The 18072-nt window shown below is 36.7% G+C and overlaps 1 protein-coding gene across 4 annotated transcripts in view; it reads left to right on the plus strand.

Annotated features, from left to right (window-relative positions):
- The window catches only part of inaD (inactivation no afterpotential D), a 217280-nt gene that overhangs the window by 181895 nt on the left and 17313 nt on the right, over window positions 1–18072 (plus strand). For 3 of the 4 annotated variants that reach the window (XM_071589098.1, XM_071589099.1, XM_071589101.1), the window contains 4 exons: window positions 10040–10500; window positions 11289–11444; window positions 13899–14054; window positions 16197–16381. In XM_071589098.1, coding sequence (XP_071445199.1) covers window positions 10040–10500; window positions 11289–11444; window positions 13899–14054; window positions 16197–16381 — 958 coding nt within the window. The remainder of the gene's footprint in view (window positions 1–10039; window positions 10501–11288; window positions 11445–13898; window positions 14055–16196; window positions 16382–18072) is intronic. The other variant, XM_071589100.1, reaches the window with a different exon arrangement.

Raw genomic sequence — 18072 nt, forward strand, 5'->3', positions numbered from 1 at the left:
GCATGTTATATGTGGAATGCTCTTGAAGTTTTCTGCAAGCTTGTGTGACCAATGTGTCAGTACATTTATTCTATTTGAAATATCATCTGCAGAAAAAAGGTTAACGATTCACCTGCTCTCATAAAGAAATTTTCAAGTTGTGTATCCAAGGACCAACGAACATACGACCACATTCTGTACCATTTATCTTTTATGCTTCATACCGGTTATTTTAGGAGCCCTTTGTGGATGAAACCAAAGGTTTTTCTTGAATTAATGAAAATGTTTATTATGAATATTCTAAGTATCAGAATATATTTGGTAAAACTATAATAATGAGAGGTTTCAATTTGGAAAGGAAATCCATTAATTGACTATTGTTATAGCAACCAGGTTAATTAAGAATTTTTCTCATGCAGTAATTAAATTTCATAATTCACCAAGTGGTCAAATGTTTATGTAGAAAAGAATACATCCCTAATTTACTGTGATGTGCCACAGATTACCATATATTAAGATATTTAAAATTTCATGATGGAAATTACTGACTCTAGTGCAACATTAGAGTTAAATTTTTTATTCATTAGGTTTACCTAAAAGGTTTAGTTTAAAAAAAAAACAGAAAAGTTTCATTGCTTGTGATTATAACTTATTGAAAATCCTCAGAATATTCCCTAGTAATAATGAGAACTTTGACAGGTTTGCTCTCATCTCTTCAAAAGCATTTATTTTTGACACTTTTGGTAGCACAGAAGTAATAAATTATCTTCCCTGGATTGCCAATACTTTTGTATCCACCGATTTTAAATTGCCAAAGCATGATTGAGCCATTAGCCTAGTGTGAAACGTCAATATATTTGAATATCTCAAAACAGTTTCTGGCTGAAATTGGTGGAAAATCTTCAATTTCCATGATTTCTTGGTAACTTCATCAAACTTGGTGTCAAAGATTGAACTTAAATGAAAATGTGATGTGAGATAGATTGGCATAATTTTTCCATTGTGAATGGTTAAATATTTTAGAAAGACTCTAAATATTTGAAGTTACACTAACACTTAGGCGGACCTACTCCAATAAAAGGAGTGATTTTAGAGTGATTGTGGCTATGAAATCATTGCATAAAATACAAATCACTGGAGTGATTTGAGACCGAAGATATTTCCTACAAAACCCAAAAAAATATGAAGTCCGACTTACTTAAATTGGGTATTAGTAACTGTTAAAGTTACTGCTAAAAATACTTTAATTGTTTATAATTGCAAGTCAGTTTTTTTATAAAGACTTCAATAGTGTTATTGAATGTTTAATGGACTCCAGCATAAGCATCATCAAATTATATTTTAAAATATACATCTCATAGGTAGTGAATTGTTTTTCATATTATTGTGCATGATTATTTTGTATGTTTCTTTGACTAATATTCTTATCCATTTAAAAATTGGTGTGAATCTAGTTATGGTATTTTGTGGTTTTGAATGAAGCATCTATTAACTTGAATTTCAATCTAAAATATGCATTAACAAACAAAATCCTTTCTTGCTTGCTGATTGTATATGATGGCTCATATTATACATAGTTGTTTTCTGTTTGCTGGATTTAAACTTTAAATTAGTTCATATTTTATTTGCTAAAAGGGCATAAAACTTGACTGGTTTTGCATTTGAGCATTAATTTTTGTGACTGGTTTGTTTTGTAACCACATAAATGATTTTTAAATCATTTTAATGGCTTTTGTATGTACGTAAATATTTGATTGCCTAAAAGCCCACTCTGGGCAGGCCTTTGGATGTTGTTACTCATTTTGGAGAGAGCCAGGAGTGGTTTAACATCACAGCCGATGGTGCTGCAGGCATAAACAGCAGTAAACTTGAGCATCTCAAAGTGAAAAAAAAGTGTTTTGTTATTAATCAATTCTCTCTGTCTCTCTCTCTCTGTGCCCTCCTCATGGTGTCATTCTCTACTCCCCCTTCTCACCCCCTCCCTCCAATCCGACACACCATCCTTTTGTCAAACCCACCTTCCTGCCTAATCTTTCCCTTTGTTCATTCCCTTCCCACCTCTCCTCTTGAATTGCCTGCTTTCACCGTCTCTTGATGTTGCTTCGGTGGATTGTCAATGTGCATGGCCCATGTGAGTATCATGTTATTTGTTGCGCTTCTACTTACTATTATCTTATCTTGAATGCCTTTTATTCAATTCCCTGTTTAGAGGGTTGCTGGGAGTGTTTCTTCTGTGATGCTGTCTATTGTTTGACAAATTCTGATAAATTCAAGGTATTTCTCAATTCATCAATATTTCTTTGTCGTGTAGCTCATGTTTAGTTTGGCAGATGACAGAAAGACTTCAGGTGGTGAAATTAATTCATCTTTGATAAGGAATAGTCGATGGGCGACACTGTGTTGAGTAGTGAGCATCAGAAGTGTACATATAGTGCATAGGTATTGCACATAATGATATAGGTACTCACAAAAGGTCTCCTAACCCTTCCTCCTACTTCCATCACCAACTGTTATGGTGAAATTCAGAAGATATGCCCTAAACTGCCAGCTAAATTTTGGATAATCTTAAAAACTTATTATTAATGGTCAGTAATACATGTGCATATATTCCGAAATTGCCCTAGGGTTTTAATATGCACTACTTAATGTTTTGGCCGACTGTTTTTTATTTTAAAACCATTTATATCATAACTAAGTAAGAAAAATATGCGATGCCATCTCGCTATCTCTGCCACTTTGTTGCTGGTATATTCCCTGCCCATACCTTCCTTTTCCTACCTGATTTATGTGAATTTCTATCAACTGTTCGAGTTCGACTTTTCTGTGACTTAGTTTTGTTTTGCTCTACTGAAGAGTTCTTGTGAAATTGTTTATGGCTGTTCTGTAGGTATTCATTTTTGACATTGGCAGTTCTTTACAATGACCCTGTAACATAATAATAACCCAATAATGTTGGGTAGATTGGGTAATCCAATCTACCCAATATTCATATAATCTTTTAATGTGCGTGGTCTGTGCAATAAATGCATGAACTGGTGAAATCTGGTGGCCATGAGGTGGACTATAGCCCTGCTCACTAGCGGTGCTAGTTGCCTGAGACCCAATGAGCCATCTGTGCTTGGCAGACTGTCGAGCAGTGCGTATGGTGCCAGTTATGTTAGTTTCTGTTGTCCTTGTTTTTACTGTTGGTCAAAAAGGGAAATTGATGAAATCACAGCACAACAAATCAACATCAGGTTTTGGGTGAAGTGCATTAAAAGTTATTAAGAAATTAATGAAACGTTGACAGCTATTTATGGTGATAATGCTCTGAATAAAACATCTGTTTTCAAGTGGATTAAGTGTTTTAAAGATGGCTGACAAGGTGCCACGGATGATGCAAGGCTGGGATGACCTTCAACCACCTGTTTTGACGACAGCATTGATTGTGTGCGGTCCCTTGTCCTTAACAATTGTCAAAAAACTGTCTGGATGATAGCTGATGAACCTAATTTAGGAAAATAAACAGTGCACACGATTTTAACCAAGCATGATGGATGGATCCTTTGCCATGAAAATGCATCTGCACATCCAGCATTGATTGTTTGCCGGTTTCTGGCAATAAATTCAATCGCCATCCTTGATCATCCTCCTTATTCACCAGATCTCACCCCCTGTGACTCTTTCCTATTCCCAAAATGCAAAAATGTGATGAGGGGACATCACTGGGAAGATGTGGACACAATAAAGCAAGAAAGGATGAGAAAACTAAAAAAACCTAACTGGCGAGGACTTCCAAGGGTGCTTTAAACAGTGGACAAGAAGATGTAATAAGCACAGAGAGACGAATGGACATTACTTAGAAGGGGACAAAATTGATGTTTAATAAATTTTGCAAAATAAAGTTTTTATGGCCTCAGTTTGCATATTTATTTGACAGAGTTGTATATTGTAATGCTTCATGAAACTTAAAATGCTGGTCAGTGTAACTTACTATGCAGCAGTGATTTCTATCTACCCTAGTCCGGAGATAGCTATTATGATTTATTTTTAGAGCCTACTGTTGATTTGGAATTCAACCTGTATTTAAACCATCCTTTTAGTGATAAGGTGTGATAAACCTCATTCATGTCCAATGGTGGAGTGAAAAGAAAAGTACAGAAAAGAGAATTCTAATTATGTGAAAGAGTGGCCTGATGTCATCCATGGATACATATTTTTTCTGCGGTATTTTAAAATATTGATTTCTGTTTCAAAGAAAAGAAAAATTTTAGTGCAGTATTTCATTATAATGTGCAACTTTTCTGCACAGTCAAGGAATTGCTGTCTCCAATTATCTGTCATATATCACTCTACATCTTTCCTTAATAATTACCTATCCAAAAACACATTCTTACATGTTTGGCACTATTAAAATAGACATTCAGTAATATGCCCCTGATAACACTCTCTTTGAACCGATCCAATATCAAACAGATAATTCTGTGACATTATCTGCCTGCTAGCTGCATCTCCAGTTCCATTGTACCCCCGTGCTGTGAGTTGCAAAAGTCTTCTCAGTGTTCTACAGCACCTTTCTCCTCTGTTCATCATTCCTCTTATAATATTCATTCCCTACCCGCTCTCCCATTGTTTTCTTTGTGTTCCTCTCCCTGCCAATATGAATGACATTGCTCTCTCTTCCTCCTGATTACACCATTTGAGAACATTTTCCTTCAAGTTTTCCCAACACCCCTGCCATGCTGAATTTCTTTCATTATTTATCGTATTAGCTGTTTTCCCCAATTTTCTGCGCATCAGATTCCTACTGTTAGGCCTGCCTCCCTATTTATACTCTGCTCTCCATTCACTCAAGCTTCACCATATGAATTCATCAAAAAACTATGCTACCTTTGCATTTCTCACTTATGCCAAGGTCTCCCCTCTCCACCTCAGTTAATTCCATTGACCTGACCTATGTCACCTTTACATCTTTCCAAACCTGAACTGTTGACTTCTTTCACCTTCCTCCACCTCATCCCCCCCCCCCCACTTTGCATTTAAAAGTGAATACCCTTGCCAGTGTCCAACACTTATGTAGGGACTTGCAATGAAATATATTTTGGAATGATCAGTCTCCACTCCATCATCTCCAAAGCCCAGTCATAGTAGCTTGCTTAAAATATGACCTCAATTCACCCAAGATCTGAAACCCCTTCCTCCAAATCATCCAGCCTAAGTAAACCTTCTCTTTTCTGAAACTTCTTGTCTCTCTTTCCTTAATCCCTCTAACCCCAGATATAGTGTTTACACATCTGAAATTACTGCCCTTAAAAAGTAATCAATAATCCCACTATTGTCACCATCATCTCTGCAGGTAATGGCTCCACAGTGGTAGTCCTCAATTAAATGAACAAACAGCTCTCCAATACCTCCTCTATCCATGCATTCCCAGTGAACTGGCACCAACATGTTAAGATGAAATCACTTTCTTTCCCATCGATGGAGGCCCATGAGAGTATTAATCAGTCATGAACATCTCCACCCTTACCTCACCATACACACTCACCACTCACTTTTATATCCTTCCAAAGGTACAAAAATGAAACATTCCTGGTCATCCCTTTGTCCTCTGCCACAACTTGTCAACTAAGAGAATCACTATCTTCAACCAATAGTTATTACCCCCATTTCTTTATCAAAGATACTTACCATTTTCTAGAAATTCTGAACTCAACTGTCCTTTCCCAAGGCATCCCAATCACCATAGCAACTGACATCAGCTCTCTCTACACCATACCAAATACCAAAGGTCTGTCACTCCTCCATCACTTACTTTTAAAATGCCAGACCCTACACAGTCCTAGAACAGTTTCTCATGTATCTTTCCCACTTCATCTCACCCACAATTCCTGCCCTTTTAATTACCAATCCTATCTCACGGTAAAAGACTGTGCCACGGGAAATAGATTTAGTCCCTCTTATGCCAACCTCTACCTTGGTCATCTTGAACAACAATTCCTCTCCATGTATCCCTTGAGATCTCTTATCCGGCTTCAAGTCATCACCAAGAGTTTCCTCCTTTGATTACATGGGATGAAACTCCTTAACTCTTTCATCTTTCTACTTGAAGATTCTCCTCTCTCTCATCCATCTTGAACATTCCTTAGTCTAAAATAACTTTTCTTGATGTGTACATCTCCTTCAATAACAATAAATTTCACACATTTCCACGTCAAACATACTTAAAAACAACAATGCCTTCACTATAACAACTACAATATCTCCCACTCCAACTGCTCCTTCCAGCGTTATCTTTCAATTTATGCCCACGTAATAATTCTAATTCTCTTAATAAAGTTCTGAATAACCTCCCTCAATCCCTCTTCCAATGCAGATACCTGGCATCACTCCTCTAGGAAAAAATCTGCCAGCACTACTACAAACCCAAAATCTCCTCCACCAAAGACCCTCACCTTCTTTCCATCTCTACCTTCTATTTCCCTGGGATAAATAAAACAAATCCATTCCAAATGATCTTTTCCTATCCTCAAAATTCATTAGGCCACAGCCAAAATTTCTCTACATATCCCGTATGTTACATATAGACATCCTGTCAACCTTTCTGACATATTCAAATCCATCATACCTCTCTCTAAATTTCCGTCACCACCCAAGTTTGACCAAAATGTCGCATATGTCCCATCTCACCACTCATGCCCTCCTGCACCTTTGTATCAATTATTTGCCGTACCTCCCCTCCTCATATTGTGCTTCCAACAATACAGTCTATCTGCCACAAGGAGATGTCTGGTGTGCTTTCTGACTAGGGCAATGTACGAGGGTCATCCGGAAAGTAGTACCCGTTCGTGAAATAAAGACACAAAAGTAAATATTAACAAACATAAAAAATTTTATTTGAAAGAGGATACTTTAAACTACTTCTCAACATAATCTCCAGGCAAATTAAGGCATTTGTCATAACGTGTGACAAGTTTCTGTATTCCTGCTGCATAGTCCTTCGCCGCCAGCTCATTGAGATACGCGAGGGACCCATCTTGCACAAATTTTTGCATAATGCAGATGGTGTTTAACAATTTCATGAACAATTGTTCGAGAAACATTGGGAAAATGCTCACAGATGTCATCAATTGTGACGCGCCGATCGTTCCTCACGAATTCGTCAACTGAGCTCACCAGTTGGTCTGTAATGACAGACGGTCTCTCCGAACGCTCATCGTCGTGTGTGTTCCCCCTCCCGATGTTGAAGTTGCGACACCACCGCCGAACAGACGACTCGTCCATTACATTGTCTCCATACACCTCCTTTAATTGGCGATGAATATCACATGGGCGAATGTTTCTTGCATTGAGGAATTTAATCACTGCCCTCACTTCACAACTGGCGGCGTTCTCAATTTTTTTAAACATTGTAAACAATCACAGAAACAACACAGGCAATGCTAGCGTCACGCAACTTGGCTCAGAGAAGGCAGACAAGCCACTGAAGCTATCTGACCTCGTCCAGCGGCTACTCGCGTCGTCAGCACTTCATGCGGCACGAACGGGTACTACTTTCCGGATGACCCTCGTATGTACCATGCTGCTTAACCTCCACATCAACAACCACCATGAATCCTGCAAGCCCTCTTCCCCATCGGTCGGTCTCCAAATCCCAAAGCATGCTTCCCTCCACCACACTGTGTTGCCTTTGAAAAGTGGCATTAAGTGCGATTCCCTCTCTCCCACCCATTGACTGACTCTTGATAAACTCAAAACCCTAAAGGAAAAGGCATGCAGGAAAAGGAAAGGATATCGAAAATGATGGGTTTTTGTAAAATGCAGAGCAATTTAAAGTGTGGCTAGAGATTGAGTGAGATGTAGTTGCATAAAATTCTTTTGAAAACTTTTCTTTTCTTTTAATATATATTAGATAGTGAGAATACATGTGAATTACAAATATTCATCTCATTGTAATTATTTAAAAAAATATATTTTAAATCCCCTCGTAATTTATAAGAAAGAGAGCCTCTTGTTTACCACAGAGAACTCGTAGGAGATGCAGATGTGAACTGCGACATCAACTTGAACGTAGACAAAAACATGTGAAGAGAAAAGCACAAATGGATATATGGCCTCACTAGCATTTTAAATTCATGTGTCCATTTATTGAATGTACTTGAATTTAAAAATGAATGCATCCTGTCACTATATTAAAATTTTTGTTTCACTTTCAGTCAGGAGTTGAATAAACATGAATTTTCTTTCTGAAAACTATTCTTGTTTTGATATGTGCTTAAGAAAAACATCCTTCTGAGTACTTTGGTATTTTGAAATGCTTTTCTTGAGCATCTTTAGAACTTGGTAATTAATTTACTGATAGCTCTCCAGCTAAAACTGATAAGAAAGCTTTAATTGACGAGACATGGAATATGAAATGCTTTATGTGGTTTTTCTTTATTTTTGAGTGTCATTGATACCTTGATGCCTAATTGATAAGAAGTAATGAAGAGTCATGCATGAAGTATTTTGTTATTATGCTGATAATCATTGCTTTTGAGTTCCTGTCAAGTCTGGTGTTGGCATATTTGCATGAAATTTTACATTTAAAACTTCCCAGCCCAATAAAATTTTATGTTCCCTCAGTTTTCTTTAGCTGGGTTCAACGGATGTTGATTAATTAATTCCAATTTGTAAGATAGGTTCATACGTTTTCAAGAATGCAATTTTTTGTATCCAACAGGAATTTTGTAGTAAATATCCAGGTTTAAATAATATTGAATGATATAGGTTATTGGTGAAAAATTATGTAATCCTTCACTCCTTACAAATGACTATCTTAATGATAGAATGAATTCTTCGTTGATGTGAAAAACATGTAATTCAGGGCAATATGAGATCCACTTGATAAATGTGTGTGAATATCCAAACAGGAACTTCCATGATTAGTTTATATTTGTTTCCCTGAGTTACCTTGATTTCCTAAAATATTCTGCACCCAGTGAGTAGTGAGAAATTTTTCTAGTATTGAGGCATGAATGCTTCACAGTGATGAAAAATTTCAACCCTCTTTATTATTTCAATTGCGGCTCTCCAGTGTCCGTGAAATTGGACCATTCCTAAATTCTATTAAGTGGGTGCAAACAATAGTTTTAATGTATTTTTAATCTCTTGGATTTACTTAAGCCATTGGCATATTTGATGTGTTCATATAATTTTCTTAGTTAATCGATTTCCCCAAATATATTGAATTTTGCAAAAACATGAATACGGCTTGAATACAGAGAATGAATTTTGGAAAATGATGCGCAAAATTCAGCTTTTTCTACAAAGTTTGTTTTATTTATATCAGTAGTATGTATTTCCAGAAAATCTTTGTCATTTCTAATACACATATACATTTATTGTATATTTAAGGCCAAATAGATCTGATGAAAATGATGGAAAAAATTCAGTTCTAAGTTCTTTGGTTTATCATGTTTATAACATAAAAATGAGATAACAATAGGTCATGGTCAAAACTGATTTACTGATCTTGCTTTGTTGCTCATCTATGGGGATACTGAGTTCAATCTCTTAACTGCTATCAATAGATTTGTACAATCTACTGTATGAGATCTAGATTTTGGATTAAATAAATAAATTTAAACTATCTATTGTGACTGTAATCGCACAATATTATATTTTAATTACATTTAGGTTAATTTTGTAAAAGGATATTTGTGGAAGTAGAAAAATTGTTATATGATATGAGTATGAAGTCTGGTGCAAATAATGACCCACATTAAATATTAATATTTATACAGCTCTTTAATTATTAAAAAGAATGAAGATAATTTTTATTCATTGCCATCAGACATAAAGCAATGCTGCTGTTGCTATTATACTTGCAAAACTTTCTCAGTTGCTCTCTGGGAGGTAGTTAGTAAATTTTTTGCATAAATTTGTCTGTAAGTTTTTTAAAATAACCTCATGTGATTATCAATGGTGTGATGTCTTCACATAAATAGTTCCTGTCCCATTATGAGTTATCAAATCAGCATTGCAAATGTGTGCACTGTTGTTTGCTCATTGTCGTGTTGTTTGTCTCCTCTCCCGGCAGAACATCTCACCAAACCTGCCTTGGCCCCTCCCACCAAAACCTCACCCCTTTCCTCCTTCACCTCCATCATCAAATCAACCTCCCACCACTCATCGTCCCAACGCCCATCCGACCACCACTCCAAAAAACACTCGCAATCTACACCCTCAAAAAACAATGCCCCCCGTGCTGCCCACAAATCGGCATTGGTTGCATCATCGAAAAATGCCCAACGCCCCACCTCGGTGCTCCTGGCCACACCCAATGCCCCCCAACGCAATCCCTCCCCACCGGCCACTGCCCACCATGCTGCTGTGTCCAAATCACCCGGGATGACCCCCGAACCATCAGAGGCCCCCCCTGAGCCCCCAGCCGATCCTGCCACCTGCGAGATCAAGCCAGGCAAAGAGACAACCATTGAAATCAACAAGGAGAATGTGGGCCTTGGGCTGAGTATTGTGGGAGGCTCAGACACTCTGCTTGTAAGTAATCAGCCCATCTCTTTTCTCCACCTCTCCCTCTCTCTCTTCTTGAGTCAACCACTTCCTTCTTATCATGTGATGGTTGCTAAACATTTCAAAATGTGTTCAGAATATGCTGTGTTCTTTTGTGAATCTCGTATCATTTCAATCATAATTAGTTATTATTATTCTTTTGCTGGTCTGAAAATAGGCTTCTACATTCTCCCATGAAAACGAAATTCACCTGGTTGCTCCTGTAAATGTAATATACCTTCTAACTAAGGGTTTGACTGTTGGTTAAACTTTTGGAAAGATATTGTTTTATATCTTATCACAGCAACTATTATTTTGTTGTGCATTGGCATGGTATTAAAAATGAATCAAATTTATTACTTCGTGCTATTTATGTAAGTTATTTTAGAGACATAATTTGAGAAAGTTCATTTATGTCTGTGTTAGGTTCTCAGGAGAGCCCAAATCTCAAATTCTCTCCAAAAATGTATGTAGCTGATTTTGTATATTTCCCAATTTTGTAATATCAGGACAATAGTATTCAGCTATATTTTAAATAATACATTGTGAAAAATTACAAATACATTTCACAATTGTATGACAGAGTTAACTTACTTTTTTGTAAGAACATACTGTTGAATAAAATCCCAAAGCAGCTTGACACAGTGCATAAAGCACTATGATTGGGGTAGAATCGAAACCTGCATTATAATAATTTTGAATAATAGTAATAACAATTTATTACATAGCTATGTGTTGAGTCAACTGCATGTATGTATATTATGCATTCATTGAAGGGGGTGATAATTGTCCACGAGGTGTATTCGGATGGAGCATCAGCCAAGGATAACCGCCTGAAGCCTGGGGACCAAATCCTGGAAGTAAATAGTGTAGACTTCAGGAGTATTACCCATGCCAAGGCATTGGCCGCCCTGCGCCAACTTCCAGCAAAGGTTAGTGGAAATGTGTCATGACTGTACTTTTTCACACATTCTTCATAAGTAGGTACCTACCTACCTGTTAAAAGGTTGACTTATTTCCTGGTGGGAGTAATTTTTTCTTGAATTTGTTATTTATCTGAGAGGAAAGTGTTTTTAATCAGTAGTACTTTCATGAATAACTAATGAGGGAGATATGGGCAACTATGCTTGGTGTGTTAGTATGTGGGTCAAAACTTACCTAACCTTCATTTCAAAATTTACCAAAACCTTACTACATTAATTATAAGAAATAGCTCATTGTTGGAAATCCCTTTTAATTTTTATCAATTCTTATGAATTAAAACTAAATAGTGTTCATAAATTGTGGTCTTAAGCTTTGAAGCTATAGCTATGGCCATGAATTGATACCTAAATGCTGAATGGAGTACATTTAGACAATTTATGGGTAATTATAATTACACCAGTATTGTTGCCATTTCAAATCGACTGTACTGCATTTGCTAATTGAGATGTTTAGTTTCAAACCCTGAGTTATTTTTTAAAATTGTGCACCCACCACCTAATTTGACATTAGGCAGTGGGGTTAGGGTGCATCAGGAAATGGATTCAAGGAAGTAGCCTGAAGTATTGTGTGTTCATCTAAAGTTTGATACTTTGATCTTTTCAATCTGCAGACTGGTCGACTGCACTCTCCATTTTTTTTTTGCTGTTCCAATTCTCCTATATGATCTGATATGGCTCTTTTCACTTTGCAGAAAATAGATTTCTGTGATGAACATGAACAATATGTGCTAGGCATCCAATCCATGAGCATGTGCATGTAATGAATTTCCTTTGTATGCACATAAAATCTAATTGACTTCCTCGGGTACTATAGCCAGCTATGTTCTTATAATTTTTTATAATTGCCTTGATATGAAGACCATTGTATTGAACAACACCAACACAGAATAAAAATCATTTAGTTGTAAATTATTATCGGGACTTTTCCTCAAATTTACAGAATATAAAAGGATAATTTGAAAAGTTCTCAAAATATAATAGAAGTAAATGACTTACCTCCGAGGAACTTTTTTATTTTTCGATGTAGTCTCCCTGTATAATTATGCAGTTGGTCCGGCAATGTTCCGATGTCTTGATCCCATCTCAAAAATTAGTTTCCTTCAGACCTGCAAAATACCCATGTACTTTGGCTGTTAGTCCTTTGTTTGAAGAGAATCTCTGCCCTTTGAGGCAAAATTTTGAGCTTGGGAAAGAGATGGAAATTTGATGGAGCCAAATCAGGCAAATAAGGTGGGTGTGGCAACAATTGGTAACTTAGTTTACATATTTTTGCCATGGGAATGACACTCGTCTGTGGGCGTGCATTGTCTTGATGAAAGATGACATTCTTCCTTGCCAAACCTGGCCTTTTTTCATGCATCTTTTACTGTAATTGGCCCAGATGGTTAGCATAGTATTATCCAGTAATTGTTTGACCAATGGTAAGATAATCTATCCACAGAATCCCTTTTGCATCCCGGAAAACTGAAGCCATCACCTTTATGGCTCACCATGTTGCCTTTGCTTTCTTTGGTGGTGGTGAATCAACATGTTTCCACTGCTTTGACTGCTATTTTGTTTCTGGGGTATAGTAGTGGACCCAAGTTTCATCTGTGGTCACAAATCATTGCAGAAAATTTTGTTTGTTGCTCTTAAAACGATACAAACATTGTTTGGGAATTCCCTTTCTGATGCCTTTGTAATCATGGCACCCATCAAGCCAATTATTTTCTCATATCCAATTCCACTGTAAAGATGTGATACATATATGCCCATTCAGATGACATCCCTATAGCGTCAGGTATTTCTCACTTTTTCAGTTGACAATCCTCAATGACCATTTTATGAATTTTTGCAATAATTTCAGGGGTAGTGGCATGTTTTGGCTGACCACTATGCAGATTATCATGTAATCTTTCCTGACCGAACTTAAACTCATTTGTTCACTTGGCAACAGTTGAATATGAAGAAGCAGAGTCCTCAGAGAGTGCTCTGAAATTTGGTCTAAATTTACTTTCCTTTCATAACTTTCTTTACAAAGCATTTAATCAGTTCTCGCATCTCAATTTTTTCCATCTTCACGAATCACTAGACAGGCGCAACAACAGAGATGCATCTGCACCACAGGTTTCTTCCCAGAGAACTGACATATTATGTGTGTGTACTCATAAAGGATTACCTAACTATATAGAAGTACTATAAAGGATTTCGAGAACCTTTCAAACCATCCATGTACTTTGTATTGGATATTTATGGAGGCATTCATTGTATTCAAGAGAGTTTATTACACGTTGGAACAAGTCAAGGGGTAATATTTCGACCTATTCAAAAATACCAAAATGTGCATCAGCTTGAGTGATTCTTTAAAGAGCATCATTGTTTGATGATGCATTGACTCTTCCTTCTCTTTTTTTCCCAAAAAAGTTTAAAATGACAGTTCACCGTGATGAGGCAAGCAGTGGCAAAGACGAAGACATGCTGGATGTGATGGAGGTGGAGCTGGCAAAGAAGGCAGGCAAGGGACTTGGCCTGAGTATTGTTGGACGCAAAAATGGACCAGGCGTATACATCTCAGATGTGGTGAGCTCTGCGCTGTCATGCACACTTGATTTCTGGATTGCTATAATGGTGTTAAAAAGCCAACACATTTGGCAAACTTGAAATATTGATGAGCGAATTATATAATGAAGAGAGTAAGCTAAAGCATATGTATCAACATTCAAATATTTCTTCAATGAGTCATTTGTTGCAGAAAATATCAATGTTTGAAATGTTTGTTTTAAACTAATTTATTCTTTCTGTCAAACAGTCAGCCACACAAAGAAAAAATTGGGATATTCATTTTTGATTAGAAATGAAAATGGCATCAAAGTTCTGAGAACCAAATATATATGATTCATTGAAAAAAATTAGATCAATTAAATAATTGAGATCAAAATCAATTTGGGAAATCAATTCACAGCCAAGTGGATGGCAGCAGAAAAGAAGATGCCAAAGAGTATTGCCTCCTTGAAAATAGGGATTTGAAATGTTAGAATGGTGGTTGTGACAGGGAAGAGGGAAAATATTAGATGAGTATGTGAGAAAAAATATAATAAAGGCTAGACTTGTGCAAGGTGAGATGGAAAGATAGCGGGGATTATTGAAGCAGTGGTTACAGATTAATAAGTATACAGCGGATAGGTAGGTAGTCCAAGTGGGGCAGCCAAAGAATTGAATATTAAATTGGGTATTAGGGTGATAAATGACAAAATATTACTTGTAGAAATTAGAGCAGACCAGTCAGTCTAGTGGTAATCCAGGCATACATGCTGAAAAGAGGTCATAGGAGGAGGAAGTAGACATAGTGTATGCAGTCAATTAGATGAAATACCTAGTTGCAGCATGCCTTTTGCAACTGATGAGAGCAACGATTGTCCTGATCATTCTTATCAGAGTGCACTAACTGGCAAACTCCTGAACCCAAGCAATAACTTCAGTGGCTTTGGGAACAATCATGAAATGGTGCTGCATGTGTACACCTTTGTTTTGACAGTGGTAAATATAAGAAAATAGTCATTACTTGTCATATACACCTCATACATAAGGAAAATGCGAGGAAATATAGGAGGGATTCAATTGGACTGTTGATAGTATTCTGAGTGAGTTTAATGGAACGGGCACAGTAGAATGGAATAAGAGTATATCAAACAATGATACAATAAAGTGGGAAGCAAAGCTATAAGTATGGTAAAGAGAAAAAGGGTTACGAAACTATGGATTAGAGTAAATATAAGATGGATGAGAGAAGAAAATGGAAGAATGTGAACAAAGAATTAAGGAGGAGAATGTAAAAAAAAACCTAAATATAAATGAGGCATTACCCTAATATTCGAAAGGAAATGTGGTGTGAAGAGCAGTGTAAGGATTTGGAAAGTTGTTTATAGACACAGAAAATTGGACACGGGTGATGGGAAAGGTGAAGAAACTGTTAAGATTTAAGAAAGACAAATCTGTATGCACTATCAGAGATACTGTGTGTAAAATTTTAAATGAAACAGATGAGGTCCTTAGAGGATGAAAAGACTATATAGAGGAACTACATGCGTACAGTAGAGATAATTGGCTAAGACGTTTGGGCATAGAAAATGAATATGATGCCAATTAGGATAATTAAAGATCAGAAACATCTGATGGTGAGATAGAAAAAAATCTTTAAAAGGAATAAAATTGGAGATGGTTGTGTGAATAGGTAACATCCCTGCAGAGCTACTCAAGGGCTTTGCTCACTGCAAGATTGGAGGTGTGTGCATTGCAAGTCTGGAGGATTGGATGAATAATGGGGAGGGGAAATTGTTATTTTTGTCCAGTTGGCGCATTCCTAGAATTGAGGTATTTGCTGTGAAAAGTCACATGGTGGAACTAGAAGATGCCCTCTCATTGCTTTATAACTTTGGACTGGTCAGTTCCACAATCAGTCATGATGGTCTCATGAAATCTGGCACACATGGTCCCTTCAAGCTTTCTTCCTTCCTACACTTATTTTTGCTTTTAAATTTTATCACCATTCAGACAGTACGAACAAACTGTATGTCTATTGAACAATTGTGTATGACAATACTAGTAAAATCAAGGTTACAGGAACTTGGGGAATTATAATTTGGGGAAAAATAACTGACGTTGAAGAGACAAACATTTATACCGACTCTAATTAATGGGATGACTTTTCATGTGATGTGGCAGGTGAAGGGAGGTGTGGCTGAATCTGATGGTCGCCTCATGAAGGGTGACCAGATCCTTGCCGTCAATGGTCAGGACCTCAAGTCTGCATCCCAGGAGGAGGCAGCTGCTGTGCTCAAGTGTGCCATTGGGAAGGTCACCATTAAGCTGGGCCGACTTCGCCCTAGGAAAGGAACAGCCCCAGAAAAGTAAGGGTGCCTCGCCCCCTCCCCTCACTTCCCCATCAACCAAATCCTCTCTGTCCTGCAGGTGTGGTGTCAGACTACAACCCAACTTCTTGACAATACAGATGCAAACGCTGGGTACATGTGAATTTTTTGCGACTGCTGTTGTTACTTTAAGATGCATTTCAGTTCATGCCTCTGGAGCTTTGCGATGCCACTGCTCTTTGGGGTCATTGTGTTTCCTTCACTCACTCTGAGGCACATTGAGCACATTTGTGGATATGAGTGCATTTCTAGATATTCTGACTATGAAAGTAAAAGTTGACAAAACATTTTGGAACAAACTAAGGGTAGCTTGGTTATAATCAAAATGACAAAACTGTAATGAAATCAATATTTTGCTTACTAAGATACATCAATATGTGTTAGTAATCAAATTGGGAAGTAATAACTGGAGAAGTGTGAAGCCATTTGGACCAAGAAATGGAATTAACAGTTACTCAGTCACCCCTAATGCTCTCATATGTGCCTCCCCCTTCTCAAAAAAACACCTCTTTTCCCTATGGTATCTTCCACTCTGATATGCTTACTAAATTCTTCAGCATCCTTACATTCATATCTCTATAAATTTAAATCTTTCTTTCATTTTAATTTTCTCTGTGCGTGATGCTGTGTTGGTCACTCAATGCTTATTTGTCTGAGGTATGGTTATTAAAATTTAAATCATAGTTTCATTGTGAATTTTAGTATTCTTGAAGGTAAACCTCAAATTTTTATAATAGCAACTTAATTTTTTCATATTTGTTTACATTAAATAAAAATTTGTTTCTTAAAAAGCATGAACAGTTTTGCTTCAAAAATGGAATGCTGGAGATGAAAAAACTGAAGGTTTTTTTTTCTGGTGAAAATTTCAGCTCCTCAGCATATTATTTAAAAAATGTTCTCACCTGCAATAATAACTGCAAAATATAGTATGAATTCATTTTATACTCTCATGCGATTTGCGAAATCATCTGATAAATTTTATGATTCCCATAGATTTCACTGTGGCAGAATTTTCTTCCTTCAAAACTTTCTGGTTCATCTCTGTGTGTTGAAATTTTCACTGTTTTGTGGCAATGTTCACTCAAAGCTCATTGTCACTTTCTTCTGAGCAACATGAGTAATTTGCTGTTTGCTGTTCTTTGGACTCTATTGTCTTCAATGTAACCTGGAATTGTAAACTTTTGCCTCTAAATTGGTCCTTTCACAACTTTTTCTCTCCCTTCTCATCTGTTAAACTCTTAGGATATCTTTACCAGAATTTTCCAAATTAATTGGTTTGACATACAATTGGCAGTTTCTCAATTAGTACTCATAGACTGTCTTAATATGTTTAATAATTGTTATGGTGAGTTTTGCATTGCATGCAAATGTACTTATTTTGTCAACATTTAAAATTTGGTAATATCTCTATATTACAAAGAAATGTTTCTTCAGGAGCCTAATGTGTGTTATTCTTTTCTTTAAGTGTCTTACCCTATATCATTGAGTAGTGCTTAGTCAGTGATTTTTTGCCTGTGTTTCAACATCTCAGAATTTCTCTTCCAGCCAATTTATAACCTATGCATTGGGTGCTATAAATTCTTTAAGAATTCTTGATGTTATGCCTTTGAACATAATTTATTATTGTATTCTAAATTGAAGTTTATTTCTTGCCATTACATCTGTGTCTG

The sequence above is a fragment of the Hetaerina americana genome, unplaced genomic scaffold (genome assembly GCF_022747635.1).
Source record: "Hetaerina americana unplaced genomic scaffold, ioHetAmer1.1.p SCAF_33, whole genome shotgun sequence".
Classification (NCBI taxonomy): domain Eukaryota; kingdom Metazoa; phylum Arthropoda; class Insecta; order Odonata; family Calopterygidae; genus Hetaerina; species Hetaerina americana.